This window comes from Bombyx mori, chromosome 26 (assembly GCF_030269925.1).
Source record: "Bombyx mori chromosome 26, ASM3026992v2".
NCBI classification, from domain to species: Eukaryota; Metazoa; Arthropoda; class Insecta; order Lepidoptera; family Bombycidae; genus Bombyx; species Bombyx mori.
This window is the reverse complement of record NC_085132.1, coordinates 386,438-411,536: the sequence shown is the minus strand read 5'-3', so window position 1 is coordinate 411,536 and position 25,099 is coordinate 386,438. Positions and strand designations below refer to the sequence as shown.

The 25,099-nt window shown below is 37.1% G+C and overlaps 1 protein-coding gene across 2 annotated transcripts in view; it reads right to left on the bottom strand.

The window, feature by feature from the left end:
* The window catches only part of LOC101745011 (complexin), a 271,044-nt gene that overhangs the window by 93,805 nt on the left and 152,140 nt on the right, over positions 1-25,099 (bottom strand). For both annotated transcript variants that reach the window (XM_004932949.5, XM_062676271.1), the window contains exon 3: positions 409-488. In XM_004932949.5, coding sequence (XP_004933006.2) covers positions 409-463 — 55 coding nt within the window. In that variant the 5' untranslated portion in view covers positions 464-488. The remainder of the gene's footprint in view (positions 1-408; positions 489-25,099) is intronic.

Here is a 25,099-nt window from a genome sequence, read left to right as displayed (position 1 = left end):
CCTTGTAGGCAGACGAGCATACGGCCCACCTGATGGTGAGTGGTTACCGTCGCCCATGGACTTCAGCAATGCCAGGGGCAGAGCCAAGCCGCTGCCTGCCTGTTAGGTTTATATGTCGCGTTTATTTCTACATTTTACAATTACGGATGATATAATATATTCGTTGTTAATTTATGAAAGAAAACACTTTTAAATTCACATTTAAGTTTCTTTCAGTGGATCTTACAGTGACTTGAAGTCCGATAGTTTTGTTGAAATGTGTAACGCGGTGTTCTTTTGTCGTTAATATAAAATAAAAATAAACTATAATTCTATAAATCAATTCCTAATTTAATTAACATAATTTGTGTACAACACTAAAGCATAACATTATTTGTTTTCGTAATTAATAATTGAAAATAAAATTACCTTTAACAGCGCTAAGTTTGTTTCCTACCATCTGTTTGGCCACAAAAGCCGCCATCTTGCCTTACCGCTCACGGAACGAACTGAAACAATGAAAACAAATTGATTAGAACTTTTAAATGTTTTATAAATTGAATTGCTTTCAGATTATCGTTGGGTGCGTGGTTCCGAATTTCGTATCTGCTTTGTTTATAACATTTCGATTTCAAAAATCATTATATTTTGTTTGTAAACTCACACGGGCAGGAACCAGTATCCGGCCTATTTCTGCGGTGAAGTTTTTTTTTTATTGCTTAGATGGGTGGATGAGCTCACAGCCCACCTGGTGTTAAGTGGTTGCTGGAGCCCATAGACATCTACAACGTAAATGCTCGAGGTATAAGCTCTAAGGTCTCAGTATAGTTACAACGGCTGCCCCACCCTTCGAACCGAAACGTATTACTGCTTCACGGCAGAAATAGGCGGGGTGGTGGTACATACCCATGCGAACTCGCAAGAGGTCCTACCATCAGTATGTGTGCCGGGGCGGGGTGTCTGCTCACCTTCAATACTAATACTTCAGTTTCACGTCTCAAAATTGCTAGTAATATTCATGTTATGTTATATATTTAAGAGCTGTAATAACGACTTATCATCACCAGGTGGATCGTACGTAATCTGATAATTTAGAATAAGAAAAGGATCGTCTCCATTATAGTACTTATATATGCAATTCAAAAGTAAAATTATCCAAATATCTGAGTCGTTTTGTTCCCTCAAATACCGTATTTTACATAAATTTTGACATTACGTTGGTTTTATATTTTCTTAAGTATCCATTAATCTTTTTTATGTTTCTTATGAAACCGGCATGGCGTAAACGTATGAGAATATCAATAATTTTATTTTCTTTAATGAACCAGCAAGGCAGTTTTGTTTTCGGGCCGGGGGCCTAACCTCCTACAAGTACCTACCCATGCCTAGGGGCCGCGCGGGGTATGTGGGACTAGTCCGCGACTGCGAGCCAGTTCCGCAGACCCAAGAATATTTTTATAGTCCTACCGCACTAAGCGACTCCCCTGCATTCGTACACTCGATGGGTGATCTCCGTCTGGGATCACAACCCAGTCAGAGTAGGATGGTTCCTGCGGTCAACACTAAAATCAGACGCCCGACCAACAGGTCTTCAGGATAGTCGACGACTAATGACGCTGGTCTTCACGGTACTGTGGCTCTACCAGGCCACTCGGGCGATGCCGCTGGTGTTCCGGGATACGCCGCTGGTTCAGAACCAGTCTGCCGGGTCGGAAGGCGATGCACCGCCGACCGGGTTGCTCTTCCACAGTATGTTCGACGACGACAATGCGTACCACATCCGCCGACACGTCGTCCCATCCTCCTGGTGCCAGCGCGCCAGTAGCATACGGCGCAGTCTCGACCCCCTCAAGTCACCCCGTGACCATCACCGGGAGACAAGGCAGTGCACTAACTTATCAGTGATTAATTCGCGACAGTAGTAGTAACAGTAGTAGGCAAGGTGGTAGAACCTGTTGGTGGGCTTACATCTTACCGCCAGTGATTATGCAAATTATTATTTACCTGTTTTCAATAGAGTAGAAGATTTTATTCCGTCACTGCGGAAATTATTCGTGAATATGTGCTAAGGACGTAGCTGCCTGCGGGAATGGAACATAGGCATGGCAACATCGTTCGACACGAGTACAATGGTGTCTTATCCAGATTTTTTTTTTCTTAGTTGGTTCGACGAGCTCACAGCCCACCTGGTGTTAAGTGGTTACTGGAGCCCATAGACATCTACAACGTAAATTCGCCACCCCCCTTGAGATATAAGCTCTAAGAACCCAGTATAGTTACAACGGCTGTTCTGCCCTTCAAACCGAAACGCATTACTGCTTCACGGCAGAAATAGACTGGGCGGTGGTACCTACCCGTGTGGACTCACAAGAGGTCCTACCACCAGCAAAGTTACAACTAGGTTAATGAGCCTAGTCTAGCCTTTTAGGCCGATAAAAATATCGCAAAAATTACCTTCATATTAGAGCATCTAAAACCCTTGTTAATGTAATTTCAGATCTACAAAGATGAGAAATTCACGAAATGTTGTACCTAATCCTAAAATACTCATAAATATTTTATTTCGAATGTAGTAACATTTTAAGAAGTCTTAATACTTGGAAATTGATCGTAATATAATCGCCCCAATTTCCCTTCGCGGGATCGGGTGAAGCCTACCCCGGACGATAAAAGGTTTAAACGGTAATTTGTATCCAGCACTCCGATCTACAAAAGAACAATTTTTTATGGTAAATATTCGTAAAATTGAAACGAGATTCGGTTCTGCCCTTTCCTTTGACGTTTTTCCACAAATTACTTTTGCGGTTCCGTTACATACGTATATCATAAACATTAAACTGTTTGTTTATGCATACGTGCATATCGACGCTTGAAAGGCAAACATGACTAAGCGACATTAACTGCTTTGTACATAAATGATAGGCAATAACTATATTCGATGCGCAAAAAAAATATATTTCTAGGTCTATTAAATTCAATCATCTAGGTCTATTAAAATCAAGTCATTTCAATCCTACAGCTACTAGACAGACTCTACTACAGCTAGATTCGTAAAAAAAAATTTTGTTTTCAGGTATTTCAACTTTAAATTAGTCTACTATAAAGTACACGCATTGTCGCTTAGTCACGTTTGCCGTTCAAGCGTCGATATGTTTATTTAACAAAAAACACTTTATTAATATTGTAATGAGTAGTAACAGAAGCTTAACGGACTTGGTATTATTGTAAATATAAATTCGTGAAAGAAGCGCCATCTATTACAACGAGAATGAACTACGTCGCTTTTTCGTGCAGAATTTAGTTCTAAAAGCAGCCACTGTGGCGCTGCTGTTGACAAAGACATCTTCGTTGTTTTGAAACCGAAATCCTCAGGTTAAAGCCCCGTAAGCTTACCTACTTGTTCTGCGGGGTTAGGGTAGGAAAAAAAACACGAACTGAAACGCCAGGGAACGTGTATGGTCACGTAAAAGGGACTACCTTATTACTGATTGTTTTTAATTTGAACACTAGGATAGCCATGCTCCAATTGAAAGTCGATTCACTAATGCCGCAGGTCAAAAAAACAAATTGCTAATCTAATCTCTCGATAATTATCTCTCCATCATAAGGTGAATGATAAACAACTATGAATTGAGGTGTCATAAATTTCCATTGACTCAATCCGGCGTACTGTTCGCTGAGTCACAAACATAAGAAATTCAATTAGAATGATAAATAATAGAAAAAACAAGGCGATTCATCTCTCATAAACGTATTGAAGTTATTACGCGAGGAATACTTTACCGAAGTTGTACTGATCATCACGATATCTCACATGATACTCTAAAAGTGCACCAAAGAAAACAGTTTCAAATTAAATTTCTTAGTGCTTTTATTAACAGCCACGGGAGTCGTTCTGTGAAGGTACAAAAAATAGCTTAACATATTTTGGAGTTACTTATTACTTACTACTTATTACTTACATATGCCAGAAGTTATATCTATAACTAGTCAGGTCATAAGTATTGTCACACAGTAAAAACTTTTCTTTTAGAATGCTGGCCACAAAAAAGTTTATTGAATTCGAATCTCGAATTGTTCCAGAAAATAAAAATGTATACTTTTACAATTTTACTCATTTTTAAATATGGAGTGGATGCTTAAAGAAGACCGTGTTGCAGTTATTGCGTTGCATCGTTGCGGTTACGCGCCAATTCAAATTTTTAACATACTGAAAATTTTGAATATAACCAAAAGATTCGTTTATCGTACCATCAAACGATACAATGAAGACTCTAGTGTAGATGACAGGTCAAGAAGTGGTCGCCCTCGGTCTGTTAGGACTCCAGCAGTGATAAAAGCTGTGAAGGCGCGAATTCAAAGAAATCCCAAACGTAAGCAGAAACTGTTGGCCCTTCAGATGGGGTTAAGCAGAACCACGGTGAAAAGGGTGTTAAATGAAGACTTAGGGCTTCGGGCATATCGAAGAAAAACAGGACATCGTTTGAATGCTCGTCTAATGGACCTGAGACTGAAGAGATGCCGCGCTTTGTTGAAGCGGTACGCGGGAAAAAAATATCGGGAAATTCTTTTTTCGGATGAAAAAATTTTTACCGTAGAAGAGAGCTACAACAAACTAAATGATAAGGTGTACGCACACAGTAGTGAAGAAGCGAGCAACCGTATTCCGCGTGTCCAACGAGGTCATTTTCCATCCGCGCTCATGGTATGGTTGGGAGTTTCTTATTGGGGCTTAACAGAGGTACATTTTTGTGAGAAAGGTGTAAAAACGAATGCAGTTGTGTATCAAAATACAGTCCTGACGAACCTTGTGGAACCTGTTTCTCATACCATGTTCAATAACAGGCACTGGGTATTCCAACAAGATTCGGCGCCAGCTCATAGAGCGAAGAGCACACAAGACTGGCTGGCGGCGCGTGAAATCGACTTCATCCGGCACGAAGACTGGCCCTCCTCCACTCTAGATTTGAATCCGTTAGATTACAAGATATGGCAACACTTGGAGGAAAAGGCGTGCTCAAAGCCTCATCCCAATTTGGAGTCACTCAAGACATCCTTGATTAAGGCAGTCGCCGATATTGACATGGACCTCGTTCGTGCTGCGATAGACGACTGGCCGCGCAGATTGAAGGCCTGTATTCAAAATCACGGAGATCATTTTGAATAAACTTTAGTGTCATAAGAATCTATGTTTTGTTAAGTTCATTTTGGTATATGAATGGTTACATAATGAATAAACTTGTTTCAATTATTTTACATTAAACATGTGACAGAATTTATGACCTGACTATATATTAATGCGTGATGCAAAAACTTTGTATCCCTTTTTACGAAAATTGCGAGGACGGAGGAGTATGAAATTTTCCACACTCATAGAGAATATAGAGAAGAAGTGCACAATGCTAATATTTTTTGAAAATAATGCATAAAAGATACATTAAATCAATAAAGAAAACATTACACACACTACATACCATGTATTTGGCGCACACACGCATGCATACTATTTATTGTCAAACTTTTCTTTGTCAGTTATAGTCTGTCAAATTGAGAATAGATTAAATATTGTTTTCTCTTTATTAATATTTGTCTAAAGTGTAGTTTTGACGAAATCTGTGATTAAAGAAGTATAATAGTCCTTGACAATAGAATCATAATAGTGTACAAACTTATAATTTCCATTAGTTATAGTCGAATTTCGACTACCAGGGGACCACTAGTTTAAATTATAATGCCAAAAGATTATATTACGTATAAAGCAAGTTTCATGTCAATTTAAAAAAATCATCTTTGTTTTATTCCATTTCAAAGCTCTATACTTCTATAAAAAACACCCTTTATTTTTCTGACTCGCAGGGTTTGGTAGTTAGTGTTTCTGGTAGCTGAGCCCGTGGGTCTGGGGTCCGATCCCTACGTCGGGAATACATTTCTGTGATGAGCAGGTATGTTTGCTCTTTATCTGAATATTTAGTAACTATACATGTTTATAATTAAAAAGTATATGCGTTTTACATCAGTCTCTGGTTCGCCTAGTGTAGGATATCCTAGTTTGGGCCCGGGTGACCGTGCGTGACTCCTCATGATGTCCCCGGATATTATGTTATTGACTTTTTAGCGGGAACACAAGGAGTGAAGTTGTGTGATTCGTTTTATTTTGTCTATTTAGTGTTTCTTTAGGTTTAAATGTGTAATAATGGTAATTTATTAACTGTTTAATATCTGTGAAAGTGCACAAACGTGGGAAAATAAACAAAGCCACTGGACGTAACTTCTCGGGATCATCCAAAAAGTCCACTGAAAAAATCTCAGTAAATGACTACTATTTTACTTAGATTCATCCCATATCATCTCATCTCATTTCATTTGATTTCACTATATATTGTCATTTTTCATAAAAATAAAAATATAAATTAAAATAAGACATGACCTAAGGGTCTTAGTTACCAGGTCATAAAATCCCATAAAAAAATAGTAGGTATTGTTATTATAGTAATGTCGGTGCTAGTCGATAGATGGCGTAAACTAAAGGTTCATAAGATTGTTTTACTGAACTTTGTAGAATTTATTCCTGGATAGGTGCAACCCAGTGTATCATTAGGTTCTGGCATCAGGCTCACTTATTCTTCTAAAAACAAGGTTTAAATACAGTCTCTAGCTGTAGACAGCAGGTCAACCATCCCCTGAAAAGACGTTCCTTCAGCAGGCGATGGTACTCCTCACCATCAGGGATTCTACGATAAAAGTTGTTAATCCGTCAAAATATATATGAAGCATTCACTGCTCTAAACTATTCCAGAGAATAAATATTCTATGGAAGTGTGAATGGAGATGCAAATTTCATATTTAAGAACATATAATTAAATAATAACATTATACTTATTACATTCGACTTAGTCCCTGATGTCGAGATCTAAAATTAATTTTAAAAAAACCAGTTCACAGGCAGGCGGTAAATGAAACCATCTGATGCAAGATCAATCATCAGATAAACTGCTTTTTTTAACGTTGTTTTCCGAGTGTTATTTCCGTTTCATTGATTTTGAGTAAATTAACCCACAGACACAGCCCACTGAGTTTCTCGCCGGATCTTCTGTGGGTCGCGTTTCCGATCCGGTGATAGATTCTGCGAAGCACTGCTCTTGATAGGGCCAGTGTTAGCAACACTTCGGTTTGAGCCCCGTGAGCTCACCTACACGTCAAGAAGCTGAAATAGCCTCTCAAAGCTATCAGCATAGGTAGGAAAAAAATGATTTTCAAACTAAAACAGCGCTAAAAAAGTTTTTGAGTTAAAAATCGTATTTTATGTGCATAACAAAACTGCGAGGGAAATTATTTAAGTAATTCAGTGCATTAAATAGAAAACTGAAAACTTATGTTATAGTTTAAAAAATGGACATGTGGTTTGAGTAGTTTAAATGAGGGAAATTGGGCACAGCGGTGCGTACCGTTTATATTTTTTGAAACTTCAAAATTATATTTGAATTTATAACAACTATCAAATGATTAGTCATAAGAATATTTAAGCCACGCGCTCGCCTACCGATATAAACTAAATATTAATTAAAAAATTATTATTTTTATTATAACTAGATTTTCTTCTGAGTTAAGATAAAACTGCTATGAGTTCGAGCAATAAATAATACGAGACAACAACAAGTACATACATATTCTGAGCGCGAAATATCTTTCATCATTGAAGTGCGAAACTTGAAAAGCTAAAGTTTGAAAAATAAAAGCTTTTCGATCTAGTTTCATAAACATAAAAAAAGTTGAAATTTAAATACCTTTCCATTATTATGTAAAGCAGTATCAACTATGAATCGTCAGCTTTATTCTTAATACCATGTTATGGGTCCTGTGGCACAAGCTGGGAGATTTAGCGATTTGTTATTTTTGTGTTTTGACGAGGCACACACACATATGCTATGACCCTGTACGAGATAGTACCACTGCCTAAATTGGGTTAGGATTAGGAAAAGGGTTTTTTGCTGATCAAATATTTTTTTTGTTAATTTATCTATACATATATATAAAATAAATTGCTGTTCGTTAGTCTCGCTAAAACTCGAGAACGGCTGGACCGATTTGGTTAATTTTGGTTTTGAATTATTTGTAGAAGTCCAGACAAGGTTTAAGAGGTGCTCGGAATTAAATAAAAATAACAATTTTGTTTTTCCTTTGGTGTGTGCCCCGTCGGACGCATTCCTTTTTTCTTTTAAGTTTATTTTATACCAAAGTTTACGTCTTGTATTTATCGATTGAGGCACTACGAAGTCTGCCAGGTCAACTAGTTTATTAATAAATAGATAAATTTATTTAAAATTGTGAATTATTTCACGAGACGCTGTAATTACGGGTTGATTGGAACCCTTCAGGCGAAAATGAGTTTTGCAATGGTTACTGTCCTGCAGCAGGCGGGCCATGATGGAGTCGCAAACAAAACAAAAATGATTATGGTCCTATATTCCATAATAACTTTTAAAAGAAACCACGCTACTTCTTTTTTTTTTATTGCCCTTGTAGACAGACGAGCATACGGCCCACCTGATGGTGAGTGGTTACCGTCGCCTATGAACTTCAGCAATGCCAGGGGCAGAGCCAAGCCGCTGCCTACCGCTAAATACCGCATACCACTTATCGGTGGTAGGACCTCTTGTGAGTCCGCGCGGGTAGGTACCACCACTCTGCCTATTTCTGCCGTGAAGCAGTAATGCGTTTCGGTTTGAAGGGTGGGGTAGCCGTTGTAACTATACTTGAGACCTTAGAACTTATACCTCAAGGTGGGTGGCGTATTTACGTTGTGGATATCTATGGGCTCCAGTAACCACTTAACAACAGGTGAGCTGTGAGCTCGTCCACCCATCTAAGCAATAAAAAAAATCCTATTCCTATTCCACATGGTTCATAGTATGTCAAACTATAGCCGAGCCCCGAACAAGCGGTAATCTCTCTAATCTTGTATTTACACCACGCCTGACGTCTAACTTTTTGTGTAGGATGCTGCGGCACCATTTCAATGGTAATGCGGTACCCTTCCAGCGCGGAGGTGCCCGCCCGGACCGAAACTATACGTTTACTCGGCATAACGACATCGCCACATCTGGTGTTTCATATTGACTTTTTTACGAGTCGCCACCGGGGTAAGAAGTCCGAATCTCATAGCATTAATAATAGTATGGGACGTTGTATAGGCTAAATCAGCTGTGCGTTCAAGTTATTTCGATTTTATAGGTAGGAGAACGGTGATTATAATTCAGGTGGTAGGACCTCTTGTGAGTCCGCGCGGGTAGGTACCACCACCTCACCTACTTCTGCCGTGAAGCAGTAATGCATTTCGGTTGAAGGGTAACGCAGCCGTTGTAACTATAGTTGAGACCTCAGAACTTATATCTCAAGGTGGGTGGCGCATTTACGTCGTAGATGTCTATCGGCTCCAGTAACCACTTAACAACAGGTGGGCTGTGAGCTCGTCCACCCACGTAAGCAATAAAAAAAAATAAAAAAACTATGATCATACAAATTACTCTGAACTCAAGACAGCACTTCGCAGCAGAAATAAACGCTATGGCAGAGAAATAGAGACTGGCCAAAGATGTTTAAATGACGTGGACATGTGTGTGACGTGGGAAGAGAATGTTATGTCAGAATGTTTTTTTATTTTTTTTTTTTTATTGCTTAGATGTTTTTAAAAATTGGATGACTATATAGAAGACTAGCAGTACCCGTCCGCTTTGCTGGGCATTTAAAATTAATATTATTATTTCTCACCCCTACAAAGATTCTCATCATTAACGCCCCCGCAACTGGTGTAGGAAGTCCAACACTCATACAAATATTAGCCTATCCATTAATTACATGTATTTTCTACATGGATACCCAGTTTCAAGTCAATCGGATGCATGGTTCAGTAGTTATAACGGAACATCCGTAACAAACCATTGTAGATTTATATATTAGTATAGATGCAGGAGAAAAAAGTTGGAACACGGCAAAGCCCACATGTTTTAGCAACATCGACGGTGATCACGATGACTTGGATTGTAGATAATTATCACCACCGTAGCTGCAACGCCGTGACCTGGATCACATGCTGGTACCTGCGTAAGGACACACTATTTCACGAATCTTCCTGTGGTCATTTATTAATGCTAGTGGTCCCGCAGTAGTCGAAATTCGACTATAATTAATTGGAATTGTAAGTTTGTACACTATTATGATTGTATTTTATACTTCTATAATCACGAATTCCGCCAAGACTACACTATAAAAAATATTAACAAAGACAAGCAATATTTAATCTCAATTTGACAACAGACGTCAAGAACAAAAGTTTGACAATAAATAGTACGTGTGTGCGTCAAATACATGGTATGCAGTGTGTGTAATGTTTACTTTATTGATTTAATTGTGCACTTCTTCTCTATATTCTCTATAAGTGTGGAAAATTTCATACTCCTCCGTCCGCGCAATTTTCGTAAAAAGGGATACAAAGTTTTTGCTTCACCTATTAATATATAGATGTATGGTACATTCATTTTGAATAGAAAGAAATGTTATCTTTCACTTTATTTCTTGAATAATGTTTATGTTTGAATTTTACCTTATTCGGTAATCACGGGAAAAAAGTATCTCAAAAACAAGAAATTTCCGCAGGCTAAGAACACGGAAAACTCCCATTATTTTCTATTGTTCTTATCTCTTTCGTTCTTGGCTCATTTATTCCAAGATAGAACGAGATACGTAGGGCTAATCAGAGAAAAATCGGAGACTGATTGTTCTGTTACACCTGTTTTGTGATGGAGCGGATTTAGGATTAGGAGGTTATTGTAGATTTAACCGCATCATAATTTAATAATAGTAAATAAGTCATGCGGCCGAGCTAGTGTAAAACCAAATATAGTATTAATGTTCTTCTGTTCTGTTTTTGTATCGTGCGTTTTTTTTGCTGTTTTTCGTCATGACGTGGTCTTACAAGATCTAGTTATATTTTAATTTTGTGACGTTAAAGAACAGACCGCTCGATATCAAAAGTTCAAATTGAACAATCATTTTATCGGTCGTATAATGAAGAAGATGTCCAAGGACCTCCAATATATCGTTCGTTTAATTAATTCTTTATATACATTAAAAAGCGTTGTATGTACATACATATATCTGTCTCAGGTTCCCCTATAGTGTAGAGTCTGTAGAGAACCCTAGATTTCGGGTGACATGATCGTGGTTTGTCCCTGATTGTTAATATGGGGTTTTCTGCATGAGCCTTAGTTCAGGTGATGAGGGCTTTAGGTCCGTTACCGGAATAACTATGTCCAATTTCACGCACTGCAATTTATTGCACAAATACCTACTTTTATAAACGATCAGAAGGAGCAGGGCAACAGGTAAGAGAAAGTCTAAGCACTGAAACAACTAAATTTACACTAAATTTTAAAACATAGCTTAATCGATCGAGACAGGCGTATGTGTGTCAATGCGACGTGAGCTTTGCCGTCAGAGGTCTGCGGACGCCTGGCGCGGGAAGCTGCGGCAGCGGACCTCACACTGCTCACACTCACACTTGCAAACTGCGCAATCATGTGTGTAAGTCAACACAGCTAATATTGTATTATTCTTATATTATTATTTATAGTAAGCTAGAAAAAAAACTTTTTTTTAAATAATTCTAATTTTTAATTTATACAATACTAATGGTCCCGCAATAGAAATTCGACCTTAATTATTGAAATTATAAGTTTAAACATTATTATGCTTCAGTTGTCAAAGACTATTATACTTCTAAAATCACAGATTTCGCCAAAACTACACTATAGACAAATAGTATTAAGGATTAGGTAACAATAATATCCCTGTTGTCAATTTGACCACAGACTTAATGCAATAACAAAGTTTGACAGTAAAAAAAGAGTTTAAATATGTGTGAGTCAAATCCATGGTAGTGTGTGTAATGTTTTTTTATTAATTTAATGTATTATTAATGCATAATTTTAATAAAATATTAGCATTCTGGACGCCCTCTCTATATTCTCTATAAGTGTGGGAAATTTCATACTCCTCCGTCCGCGCAATTTTCGTAAAAAGCGGTACAAAGTTTTTGCTTCACCTATTTATATATAGATATTCACGAATGACTCTAACGGGCACAGTATCACAATACAAAATGAAATGGAAAAACATAAAAACCCACTGTCTGAATGCGGCTCTGCACTTTTCGAGCTAATGCCTTTTAAATAATGCCGCTCTATTTTTCCAAAGATCATTTATTTCAAAGTTGGGCTTAAAAAAGCGATAAATTTTGCCCCATTGTTGAGAAAATTATTATTAATTTACCTTTTCCATTGTTAGTTTTATTGATTATTTATTTTGTTACAGGCACTGCGATCCCAATTTTGGTGCATATTTATTAATGAGGTCGTTTTAAGTGCAGACTTATTGGTAGGTTAGTAATCGTTTTTATTGGATAGCCGTTATATTATTACATTCTCGGCTAACGGTAGGCAACGGCATTGCTGGAGTCCATGGGCGACGGTAACCACTCACCATCAGGTGGGCCGTATGCTCGTCTGCCTATAAGGGCAATAAAAAAAAAGAAATGTTTCTAGCAGCATCAAGTTAACCTATTTTAAGCTTCTTCACTTGAAAAATGTCTTCATCCTTCAACAAAATTAAATGCGGACTATTACCAAAAAAAAAAAAACTGAAGACATGGACTATACAATGCCGTGATTGTTATTTTATGTCAAAAAATGTATATTTCTACGAACAAAACATTTTTCAGCACGAAGCGAAGCGGCAATGTTTCCCGCCCAAAAAACTCAGTGCGCCATTTACAAATAAATCTCAAATAAAAAGAAAGAATATTAGCAGAGTAAAAAAAATGTTTCTTGTACATAATTTATTGGAGTGGTTACTTTAACGTGTCACGTCGCGTTCCCGCGGCCCTTTTTACAATTCACTGATTTTAATATTGAAAAAATGAAAAAATATTCAACGAATGTCGAATGATGATTTAATATTTATTTTTATTAAACAAGGTAATTCTTAACGGAGACTATTTTCACGTAGGTTATGAATTAGAAATTTTGTGCATAAGTCTATACAGATATACAATAGAAAATCTTTATGTAGTTACGAATAATAAACAATTTCACAAAAATATTTATGCAGCTACAAATTGGGAAACAGAAAATAGTTCATAGTCTGTTATCATTAGTGTCTCAACCGATTTCTTGTTTTTGTTCAGTAGTTTTTTTGACAACATATTTACAAAACAATAGATAAAATGTAATCCGTAAATCAATCTAAATTATGAAGTGTCCTTGCTTGAGGACGAAAGGTACATTAAAATCATGTAAGCTCTAAATATCATTTAGCGTCGTTAATACGATCATGAATCGGTCTAGCTCTGGTTGCACTCGAGATTCTGTCTTGACTATTCGACCGTGACCAAAAGGTAAAAGCAAATAATAATAACAATAATAATTGAACTTCTAGGACGCGATACAAATCAGATTAGGAGTTAAAACGAGCATCATATAGGTATAACTGGGAGAGTGAAATAATAGTATCTCGCCGAATCTCAGTGGGTCGCGTTTCCGATCCGGTGGTAGACTCTGCGAAGCACTGCTCTTGCTAGGGTCAGTTTTAGCAAAACCTAGGGCTTGAGCCCCGTGAGCTCACCTACACGTTAGGGTAAAGCTGATTTAGCCTTTAAAAGTAATCAGCATAGGTAGGAAAAAAGTATCACACTGAGATATGGATCGCATGTGATTAAAGTGATTAAAATAAACATTATAGAAATAAGAAAAAAGTGCTTGAAGTTTTCTCGTGGTTGCAAAAAATAGTGCGAAATATGGTAAAATGATTTTAGTAAGGAAATTTTAGTTTTCTCCGGATTTTGTGAATCCTATAAATAGCTCAAAAGTTTTTATTATTGAATAAAAACTAGAGATCGCTCTAGAATCTTCTTTTCAATTTTCATGGTCGTCAATAATAGTTGTCGTAAAACTATGCCCAAGTCGTCAATAATTCCTAAAATTACAAACGCGCCTTCAAGGTTTTGACGTAGGTCGCTTACACGTACTACCTTCGTCAAGCATTTCGAACTTGTCAAACGGACGTACTTAATTGACAGTGAAAGATATTATGACAACTGCGAAAGCGGTCCTTTTGTCCGTAAATAAACAATTAAATGTCGAGAATTTTCATTGTGTATCATAGATAATACTCATGTATACGAGTCACTGTGAGCCATTCATTGATAAAGATGAGCTAAAACGAAATGAAATATTGTATCACATGAAATGATAATAATATGTCATAATATCATGAAAAAAAAATAAATACATGTGTGCAATTCACACGTGGTAGAAGTGAAACCTTCCAAAATTAAAATACAATTATCCTAAACGTCTTAAGTATATGTAAAATTTTGTCATTAGTAAATAATTGTAAGGTAGCGCCCTCTGTGAATTGATATTTTAATTTCACGTATAATCCTAAATTAAAATTCACTACAAGAGCTTTCATACACACGTTAGTATTAAAAAATCTCACAGATGGCGCTGTATTAAATAGTATGTATATTTCTGTCTCATTCTTTGCTGGCTTCATCCTACACATTTTTGTATTTGTGTCTCTTACCTGTCGTTTTTTCCGTTGCATCCGGTTTGAAATCACAACGATTCTAAAGAAGTTTTCACTTCAAAACACGATAATTCGTGTAACTTGTTTTACCATTGTAATATTTCACACGGACAACAGCGAAAAACACTGGAAACGTAATTTATCATTCAGTGAAACATTTATCTGGGGGCCATCTTGAATAAATTATACAGTACAGTATCGCGTGGGCCGGAATGTAAAACGCGAAGATTGTCTTTCAAAAGTGTCCTTGCTGCGTGATGTTATTGTTTCATTTGATTTCATAATAACGTCAGGCTTTATGACCGGCCACACGTACACTTTAGTATGTACTTTTTTTGTATCAAGATTTACGAAATTACATAGAAAGAACACAACAATGAGCGAACATTGATTGAATAAACTTTCATTGATTACATTTCATTTCTCCGGAAAACAACTACATCCAATTTCTCCCACAAAAATTGTGAAGGTAGGGGGAAAATACCTAATAGGCCAATTTTTTTATTGCTTAAATGGACGAGCTCACGGTCCATCTGGTGTTAAGTGATTACTGGAGCCCATAGACATCTACAACGTAAATGCCGTCACCCACCTTGAAGTATGAGTTCTAAGGTCTCAGTATAGTTACAACGGCTGCCCCGCCCTTCAAACCGAAACTCATTACTGCTTCACGGCAGAAATAGGCAGGGAGGTGGTACCTACCCGTGCGGACTCCTGGTGCCAGCGCGCTAAAATGATGGTAGCGTGCGGCGCAGCCTCGACTTCCTCAGGTCGCACCTTAAGTGTTTCAAAGTGTCGCTTCCACTCTAGTGGTCAAGTAACCCGCCAAACTGAATTAGTTCAAAACCGGAAACCGGAACCAGGCTCTTTTTCCACCAAATATTTATATTATTATAAACGAGCAACCCGCCCTCGCTTCACTTCGGAAACATTATATTTTATTATTATACACGGGAGACGCCGCAGGGCAAAGCTAGTCTAAAAAAATAAAGTTACTCCTTATATCATCAGCTACCTATCAGTGAAAGTCTCGTCAAAATCGGTCCAGCCGTTCCAGAGATTAGCCGGAACAGACAGACAGACAGACAGACAAAAATTGTAAAAAATGTTATTTTGGTGTATGTACCGTATATAATATATTCATACGCATGTAGTAAAAAGCGGTTATTTCTATATTACAAAGAGACAATCCAGTTTTATGTTTATGTATAGATTTATTTATAATCATTAAGCCGAACCTTTATACAAAAAAAACAACATAAATAAATACCGTTGCAAGTTTTGCGAAAACCGGATATAAGCGGACGATAACCGGTTCGCGGCGTTATTATCCGGACCGCGATACGGAGGATAAGCGAACACACGCTCTATAAATTTAACGTCGTTCCCACGGATATATTCATAACCGGTTGCGCTCATGTTTACGTCACAGATTACATAACGACGTAATTTATTTTATCAGTGACGTGTGTTTAAATGATCGTGTCACGTAATAAATTACGACTAAACACGCTTCACTTTCCTCCCTTTGCCTCTTCATGAGTTCTGTCTCATGCGAGGTTTGAACGTTGGTTGTTGAGCGACAGGAGGTTTTAGTCAGTTCGACTCTGACATGCTCCGTCCTCCACTGGGGATGGAAGTCCGGCGATTTCCTCATGACCAAAAAAAAAAAAGTATTATGTTTGCTATCTTTAACTTTAGCTACCTTTGAGTATACGCCTTTCAATATCACACATAGTTAAATTAATCAAATTTATAAAAAAAAAAGCTGCTTTCAGTAAAGAAATCAAATAGCTATATTCTATGAACTGGTATTTAGTCTTTGTGGTTTATGAAATTCATTTTTAACAAATACAAATATTTCAGTTCAAAAGAGGACACTGCAAAATATTCCAATGTAATATAATAATAATAATAATAATAATAAATATTTACTAACAATCACGCCACGTTAACTGGTCCCGTGATAAGTTCGTAAAGAACTTGTGTTACAGGTACCAGATAACGGAAATAAATGTAAGATTTTTATTATACACTTACATATATAATATACATCCATAACCCTGGAAAAGACATACAAATATCTTCCCTTGACGGGATTCGAACCTGCGACCCCCTTGCGTAGTGACCATGTCACTTACCACTACACCGGACGGCCGTTAAATATATTATTAATATGTTTTTTTATTATTTTTACCGCCATATACTCAAGTCGGATCTAAACACCACAAGCTGACAATACATAAATAAGGTGAAAATGTCAGCTACGTTTGAACTGAATTTTAGTTCGAAGTGTCTTTAATTGAAGTGGTGTAACATGGTTTTTTTAAATTAAATTCATAGAATTAATATTCATTTGACTTAGACTTGCACGGTATAAATTTCTGTTTTACAACAACTCAATTTACATAATTTTTAAGTACATGAATTACAATTAAGTATTTCGAAGGAACTCGAGTGGCTTTTACGCTCCGTAAAACCAGCCCTACTTTATCCGGTTTTACGCGACATAACCGGTTTATGTAACCGTTCGAAACTTATTTTTACGTTGATTTTATACGAAAAATATTTTATTGGTGGTTTCATGTTTGGTAAATTGTCGATTTAGCATTTAACCTACCTTTTTTTATGGGTCGGGGCCGAATCTCCTACGAGGTCCCCGCGCTTAGAGGGTGTGCGACGTAAGTGGGATAGGATGGTCCGCAGATGTTCAGAGCGAATGGCGGGCCCAACGATGGTATTGTTACGCGCTGGGGTTCGGCAAAAATAAAAGTTCTACCAAAGTACAAATTACAACTGTATTAACATTTAGAACACTTAAAGCACTCAAAGAAAACTTTAAAATTCTCTATTAACTTCTTCCGCTTCGCTTCAGATGATCCGTTCGCTGTTTCGCTTCGAGTAGATCCGATTACTAACTGATTTGTGCCATCTCTGCAACGTTTTTATAGTCGAGACGACATCCCTAGATTTATCGAGAACATTCTGAGTAAGTTGGCTTCGATGTGTGTTCCCGCTATCTGACAATAGATGGCGTTGTACATCTCAAGCTGTCTCGAATTTAAGAGCCCTTTGATATTCGTTTCGGCTATTCGGCGATAGATGGCGCTACTCTTACAGGCGTAACGGTATTTAGGGTCCTACCCACTAAACGACTCCCCTGCACTCTGGGCTAAGTGTCCGAACCCCCTTCGAGAGAACCCGGGCGGGGTGAGGGAGCTGCCGTGGTCAACACTGCGATCAGATGCGCGGCTCATCCCAAGGTCACCCAGCTTATCTAAGATAGTAATGTGTTCTGTTTTTTTACACTATTGATAATTTGTTTTTATAGCCTACATTTTTAGTAAAGCTGTTGTTTGTTTGCTTGCACAGTTTGCACAGATTTTGTGGTTAGATAGAGGGCATCAATTCATTCCAATATCCTTAGACTTAATACGAAGATAACTTTGAAAACATGTATGTACATGTTGAATGGATACATTTTACACAGATTTATTTATTTAGTATAGTTTTCTTACAAATTGACAGTAGCCAAAGCATTTATAAGAAACTAGCCGTACTCGCTCGCTTCGCTGGGCATTTAAAATTAACATTATTATTTATTGTCATTATTATTAGGGAGTCCAACACTCATATAAATATTAGCCTATCTATTAAGTACATGTATTTTCTGCATGGATACCAAGTTTTAAGTCAACCGGATGCACGGTTTAGTAGTTATAACGGAACATCCGTAAAAACCACTGTAGATTTATATATTAGTATAGATTAATGAATCTTAAGCAGCTTTTAGTAAGAGCTATTAATCGGGACAGATCGTCATAGATGATGTCGATATCGGGAGCACAGGCTAGTAAGTCACGAAGTAGCGAGACACCACGACGCGTCAGAGAGATGGACACTTCTCCACTCACACATCCGCGCATATAACCATCAGGAACAAATAGCCACATTGTTTTAAGAGCACAAGAGCAATACCTAACCGTAACGTAATATAATAAGAACCCTTTGTCTTATCTGGGATTATGTCTTGAGATAAAGTTCGTGGAATCCCGTTTGAATACTTAACTAAACTCTAAGTGATGTTATCTGAAAAACAAAGGTTAAATAATGTTGGTCAATGCTCTGATAAATTGTTAAAAACGAGGCCACGGTCTCTATTTACCATCGCATGGCTCCCCAATGCATTATAATTTATTCATATTATGTAAAAGTGAAGTGTTCATATTATTTTATAATTCTGCCAGCATATAGCAACAAAATACATTTAAACAAAAGATATGAATGTGAATACGAATGAAACAAACATAGCGATCATCACAGATCACTAATGGCAGATGTAATTCTAAGCTTTGAAATATTTAATAAAGTATTCCGGAGTGGGTCGAATTCATCACAGTTATTATTACAGTGCAGTCTAGCGTTTATTTCATTAGTTTTGACGTTTTGATCGCCTTACTTGACGAATAACTGATCATCAGCTGCTAAAATCATGAAAGTATTTTCTTAAGGTTTTATTAGTTCGCTAAGACGGGCAGTAAATCTAACGGCCAACTTGATGGCAAGTGCTTATAGGGGGACACATTTACCACAGTGGGAATGTCGCTGTGTATTGGTACAGTGGCCGTAATACCAATTAAATTGGAATGAATTGCTTCATAACTGACAGCACGGTGGCAAACACATGTAACTTGTAAGAAATCATCTATTGCGTATAACCAATTAAACTGTTATTCACAACATGCCACAAAGAGATGAAAGCTTATGTAAAAGCTCATACATGTAATTATTGGCTAGGAGAATGTACCCGGCAAGAAAATAAATCATAATTATCATTAAAACTAAAAAACTACAATATATTTTTCACCCTTCAGGTATATAAGTGCAAACACAGAACTAAAGAGGAACACAAACAAATTACTCTACAATATTAATTGTAGTTGTAATTTCATCTAAAGGCAAACATTCAAGAGCTGTAAGCTGTTGAGATATATCGCCACCATTTACTACGCCGACTGTAAGTCTAAGATTTCGAGCGAACTAAAGCCGGCTGGAATGAGAAATAGAAAAAGCGCATAACGAGACTAATTTTATCACAATAGAAGTGTACCTTGTATTTAACTATCCGATTACAACGCTGCATTTTTTTTCCCTCTTTCCCAGTTCCATAAAATCGTATATTTTACGACTACTAGTACTATTTGAGCTAATAAAAACAGTATGTAACATAAGGTAATACATTGAATATTAATGATAATAGAGACACTAAACTTTTCTTATCGTATCTATTAACCCTTTGACTGCCATGTAGGTCACTGGTGCCCTACGTGGTGCACTGAAGAATTTATGTCGATTTCTGTTAGTGAGCACCGGAATTGCCTAACTTTGTCTTTTTTGTTTTTAATGTATGTATCTTAGTATCTTCGAATTCGTCTTTCCTAGAGTCTACTAGATATTCCGGCGCCTTTGTAAGAAGATCGAAGACAGAAATCCACATAATTACTTTAGTCCCCCATGTAGGGCACCGCTGACCTACACGGCAGTCAACGTGTTAAAAGGTAGACACAACGTCAGCGTATTCTCTGTTAAAGAGTACTTACTCTCATTAAATTTAACCATTCACCGACATACTCTTATTATAGTGATTTAAACGGTTTAGCTCTTTAAGTCTTTTTTTTTATGTAGGAGAATCGAAGAGCATTCTCGTCTCGAAGTTAACTTAATGATACTGCGTGATTTTTGGTAATTTTGTCGACGACTTCCATTTACGGTCATAATTTCAAAATTATCTTTTTACTGGTGGTAGGACCTCTTGTGAGTCCGCGCGGGTAGGTACCACCACCCTGCCTATTTCTGCCGTGAAGCAGTAATGCGTTTCGGTTTGAAGAGTGGGGCAGCCGTTGTAACTTACTTGAGACCTTAGCTAGAACTTATGTCTTAAGGTGGGTGGCGCACTTACGTTGTAGATGTCTATGGGCTTCAGTAATCACTTAACACCAGGTGGGCTGTGAGCACATCCACACATCAAAGAAATAAAAAAAAATTTAATCAAATAATATACCTACATGAAATTTGGTAGCGCAAAACTCAAAATAAAGGAGTTGAGTAGTGCATTAAAAAAACTTGCATCTAGAATACTACTGCGGTCGAATGATGGAGGGATAATTATAATATTTGCTGAATTCATTGGGGTAATAATTATTAGACAAATTGATAAAAATATGTAGATGAAGTTGTAAGAGAATCTTCGTTACTCCTTTCCAAGCAATAATTTTTTTATGAGATCCATTTCATTGATAAGAAACTCCATTATAATTTTGTCTAAACTTTAAGAAATATTACATTCTGTTTACCATAAAGAAGTAATCTATGGTAATATTAAATTGAAACAGGAATTTCAATAGTAACGCGGGAAAATTAATGGCTCCAATTTTAGAGGTACACAAATTTTAATAATAGTTCGAACATTCCCGAACTGCTAACACATTCTGAGGTCATTTACTATCGGATGTACGGGCGGAACTCCGAGAATGACTAGCAAAATTAATAGCCAAAACTAGTGTTCGGGGTCTAGAAATAATAGACGCGTGAACCTCGTGTCCCAGTGTTGTCATATATGTCTCTTATGCCATGTTGAATCTGAGGATGGCCACGATACTTTTTTCGTTATCTTAGTGCTGACCTTTGCATAGTAATTATGATATAGAAGAATTTTTAAAATGTATAATAGTCAAATGTAAGAATGATAAGTTGGGTGTTGTTGTTTTCTGATAACACAACTTTGAATACGACCGAATTACAGTTGACTACCAGGTTTTCAGTTGTTGTATTGGCGCTACTAATATATACACTCACTGATCGAAATACTATATTTTTAATGAAGCTAAAAATGTTGATAAAATTTAGGTAATATTATACTCTTTTTTTCATTATATTATCGATATTGTTTATTATAAAGCTGGGAATCAATAACAAAGATACAGATCGTCAATACGTACTGAATAAAACACTAGAATATCGGTAACAAACTTACATATGTTAGCATAAAAGGGAATGGGCTATTTTGTCTTTGCCTATTCATACAATTTACATGTAGGTACCACTGCGAGCTCGCTTACATGAGTTATTGATATATCGATTCCGTAATTCAAACAATTTCAGTATGTTGAGCTGGTCATTCCCAACACGATAGTACTGGACGCCCGATTCCAGTGTATTAGTGTATTAGTAGGAAATAAGTTCAAATTTTTTCATTCATTTGGTAAATGAGGTAAAAATCAGTTCACTAACAAAATGTTTAAATATAATATTTTAAAAAACAAGATCTCTGTATAGCAAATATAATCTCTGCTTACCTACACACAGCTAATGTGTCAGAGTAATATCTTGCTACGTTATACTTAAATTAGGTTAGTGTTTTTCGGCCGGAATATGTGAATGTTGATAATAAATTTTCATCGGACTTAAATAAATAAATATTTACTAACAATCACGCCACGTTAACTGGTCCCGTGCTAAGTTCGTAAAGAACTTGTGTTACAGGTACCAGATAACGGCAATAAATGTAAGATTTTTATTATACACATACATATATTTAATATACATTCATATCCCTGGAAAAGACATTTATATTTATCATACAAATACCTTCCCTTGGCGGGATTCGAACCCGCGACCCCCTTGTGTATTGACCATGTTACTTACCACTACACCAGACGGCCGTTGGACTAAATAATACTCGTAGCATTGTGGTACTAAGTTGACCTTTATTTTTTTAGTTAATACTGAACTTTATTAATCCTGATAGCTTCTATCTTCGAAGTTTCCAAGTATTTATAAGAAGTTTTATGGGCTTTTCAGGATCAGGACGAAGTTTCGAGTGGGATAAAGGAAAATCCTTGGCGATTAAACGTATTGGAAAGTTCTTGAAAGGTTTCCGGCAAAAAAATATTAATTGGAAATCACTTGAACCCGTGTGTCCTTTGAACTGAAGTGGAGCTTAGAATTGCAATATATCAAAGCTGCTCATTTTTGTTCGGTACCCGCTGATAAGATGTAGTTTATTTTATAGAACATGGTCACACGACCACGTAGAGAATCAAATTATCACAAGCCTGGAAAAATACTGAGGGTTCATTCCTAATAAAATAAAATAAAATAAAATAAAATAAAAATAAAATAATATTAAGCTAAGAGAGTATATTCAATCAAATGTAAAATCTAACTGTAAATTGTACCTATATATTCTTGGTCCTTAAAGTGAAAAGATTTTCCTCGGAACGAGTGATATTTATTGTTTGGGACTGATGCTTTTAATGTTTGAGACTTGTAAATCCGAGAAGGGCATAATCTAATGTCCTCCCATAGTATGCAGTACTATAAATAGGATATTTGGTAACACCGGAAGTTTATCTGCAACAGCTATTACACTAAAATACAGAAAAGAAACAAAAACTCCTGTGCCAAACATAAAATATGCGACACACATCGACTAATTTTCATTCATCACAACCCTTTAAGCTCAAGAAAGCTGTAACTTAAATCGAAAATTCAAATTTCCAATCTAAAGTTCCAATAGTTGAAGCTTTGCGTAAGCTTTCGTAATATGTGAGATGGAAGCGAACTACATAGTTATGTATGTTTACGTTTACTTGTGGCGGTTCGTATATGAGCACTACGTCAGGCAGAGACAGGCAGGTTCACTGTACCTACCCGCGCGGACTCACAATACGTCCTAGCAATAGCAGCCACGCAAAATTAATTTCGTAAACTTCGTTTTTCTAACACAGTGTCCTTCATCGCGGAAGTCGGTTGTAAGGACGAATTGAGTAATATTTTTTTTGTTTTTTGTTTTTCTATAGGAGTAAATCGCCAGATCCCCACGTGCACGGCGGGTGGGGTATGTGGGAGTTGAATCTCACCAAAAATTGCTGCCGCTAGCACCCTACCTCGGACCGGTTGGGGCTATTGAGACGGCGGGATAGGGTTTACGCAGAGCATATTACATCCATCCCGCCGTCCCACAGACGCCGGATCGACGGTCGCCAGCGACACGACCACCGGTTCCCTCGGTCGACATGCCGGGAGCCCGCCTATTAGGTACGTATGATAAGTGTTGGCACATAGTATCTGCGGGATTTGACGATCGACATAGTTAGCAACATAGATAGCGACATAGATAGCACGCAGACCACGGAAACTAAATGCCTTTAAAAATAAACTTATTAGCACTCTACTATCTTTTCAGCAAAAATCAGCACCTACAAGACTTCTCCCGCCATTTTGCTTCAAAACATAAACAAGTAACCGGTTGTCCTTTAATTAGGTTGCGGCTTGTAACTTTAAAACCACAGGACCCGGGTATAACAACCGGTTTAAACTTACCCGGTTTTCGCTGGAAAATTCTACAACCCAAGTTTTAAACACTTGGTAACCACATTGTGAATTTTGTATTTTCTAAGAATAAGGTAAATAAGAACTTTCGGTTGGTAAGGCATTAGGTTACAACAATTGTTTTTCTCGGTAGGAGCAGTATAATATCTAGGGATTATTATAATATCTTAAGGATCAAGGGATGTGAATAATGAAAATATTGTAAAAAATTCACGAGAGTTCGACTTAATTACTTTTAAATAGTTATTTTATTTAAATGGTTGTAACTTTAGCATCGATTCGCGGAATAGAGTTTCACCGCTCAGAATAATCGACAAAAACTCTTAGCGTGCTCAAAGTATTTTAAATCATTACATTTTTTTTATTGCTTAGATGGGTGGACGAGCTCACAGCCCACCTGGTGTTAAGTGATTACTGGAGCCTATAGACATCCACAACGTAAATGCGCCACCCACCTTGAGATATAAGTTCTAAGGGTCTCAAGTATAGTTACAGCGGCTGCCCCACCCTTCAAACCGAAACGCATTACTGCTTCACGGCAGAAATAGGCGGGGTGGTGGTACCTACCCGCGCGGACTCACAAGAGGTCCCACCACCAGTAAAAAATTGAGTAGACCTAAGATAAATCTAACCTAAGACAGGAATCACTGAGGACATCCTCTAATATGAGTTCCTAATACAACTAGAAACATGTATCGTGCTACTTTAAAATGCAAGTAATATAATTAAGTAATTGATGATTTATGATAATATAAAGTTAATAACAAACAAAATCAGTCTTAATGAAAAACATCATTTGGCTACATAGCAAAAGGTTATTTATGAGGGTAGCTTTACAGTTCCTTATTACCACGCAAAAGCCCGACACGATCTCGGGAATACCTTTGAACAATGTTTCACCAACAACAAGACGGGCTTTACATCAATGGCTCTTAGTCTCTTTGAAGAAGTCTCATGCATATGGCCATTTCAAGGAAAAGGCGTCTTGGAGCCCGCGGTAAACATGTTTTGTTTGTGTCTCCTGCTACAAAGGAAAGATCTTCTACCAAGCTTGAGCAGTGCAATACCGTAGCGCCTTTATTCA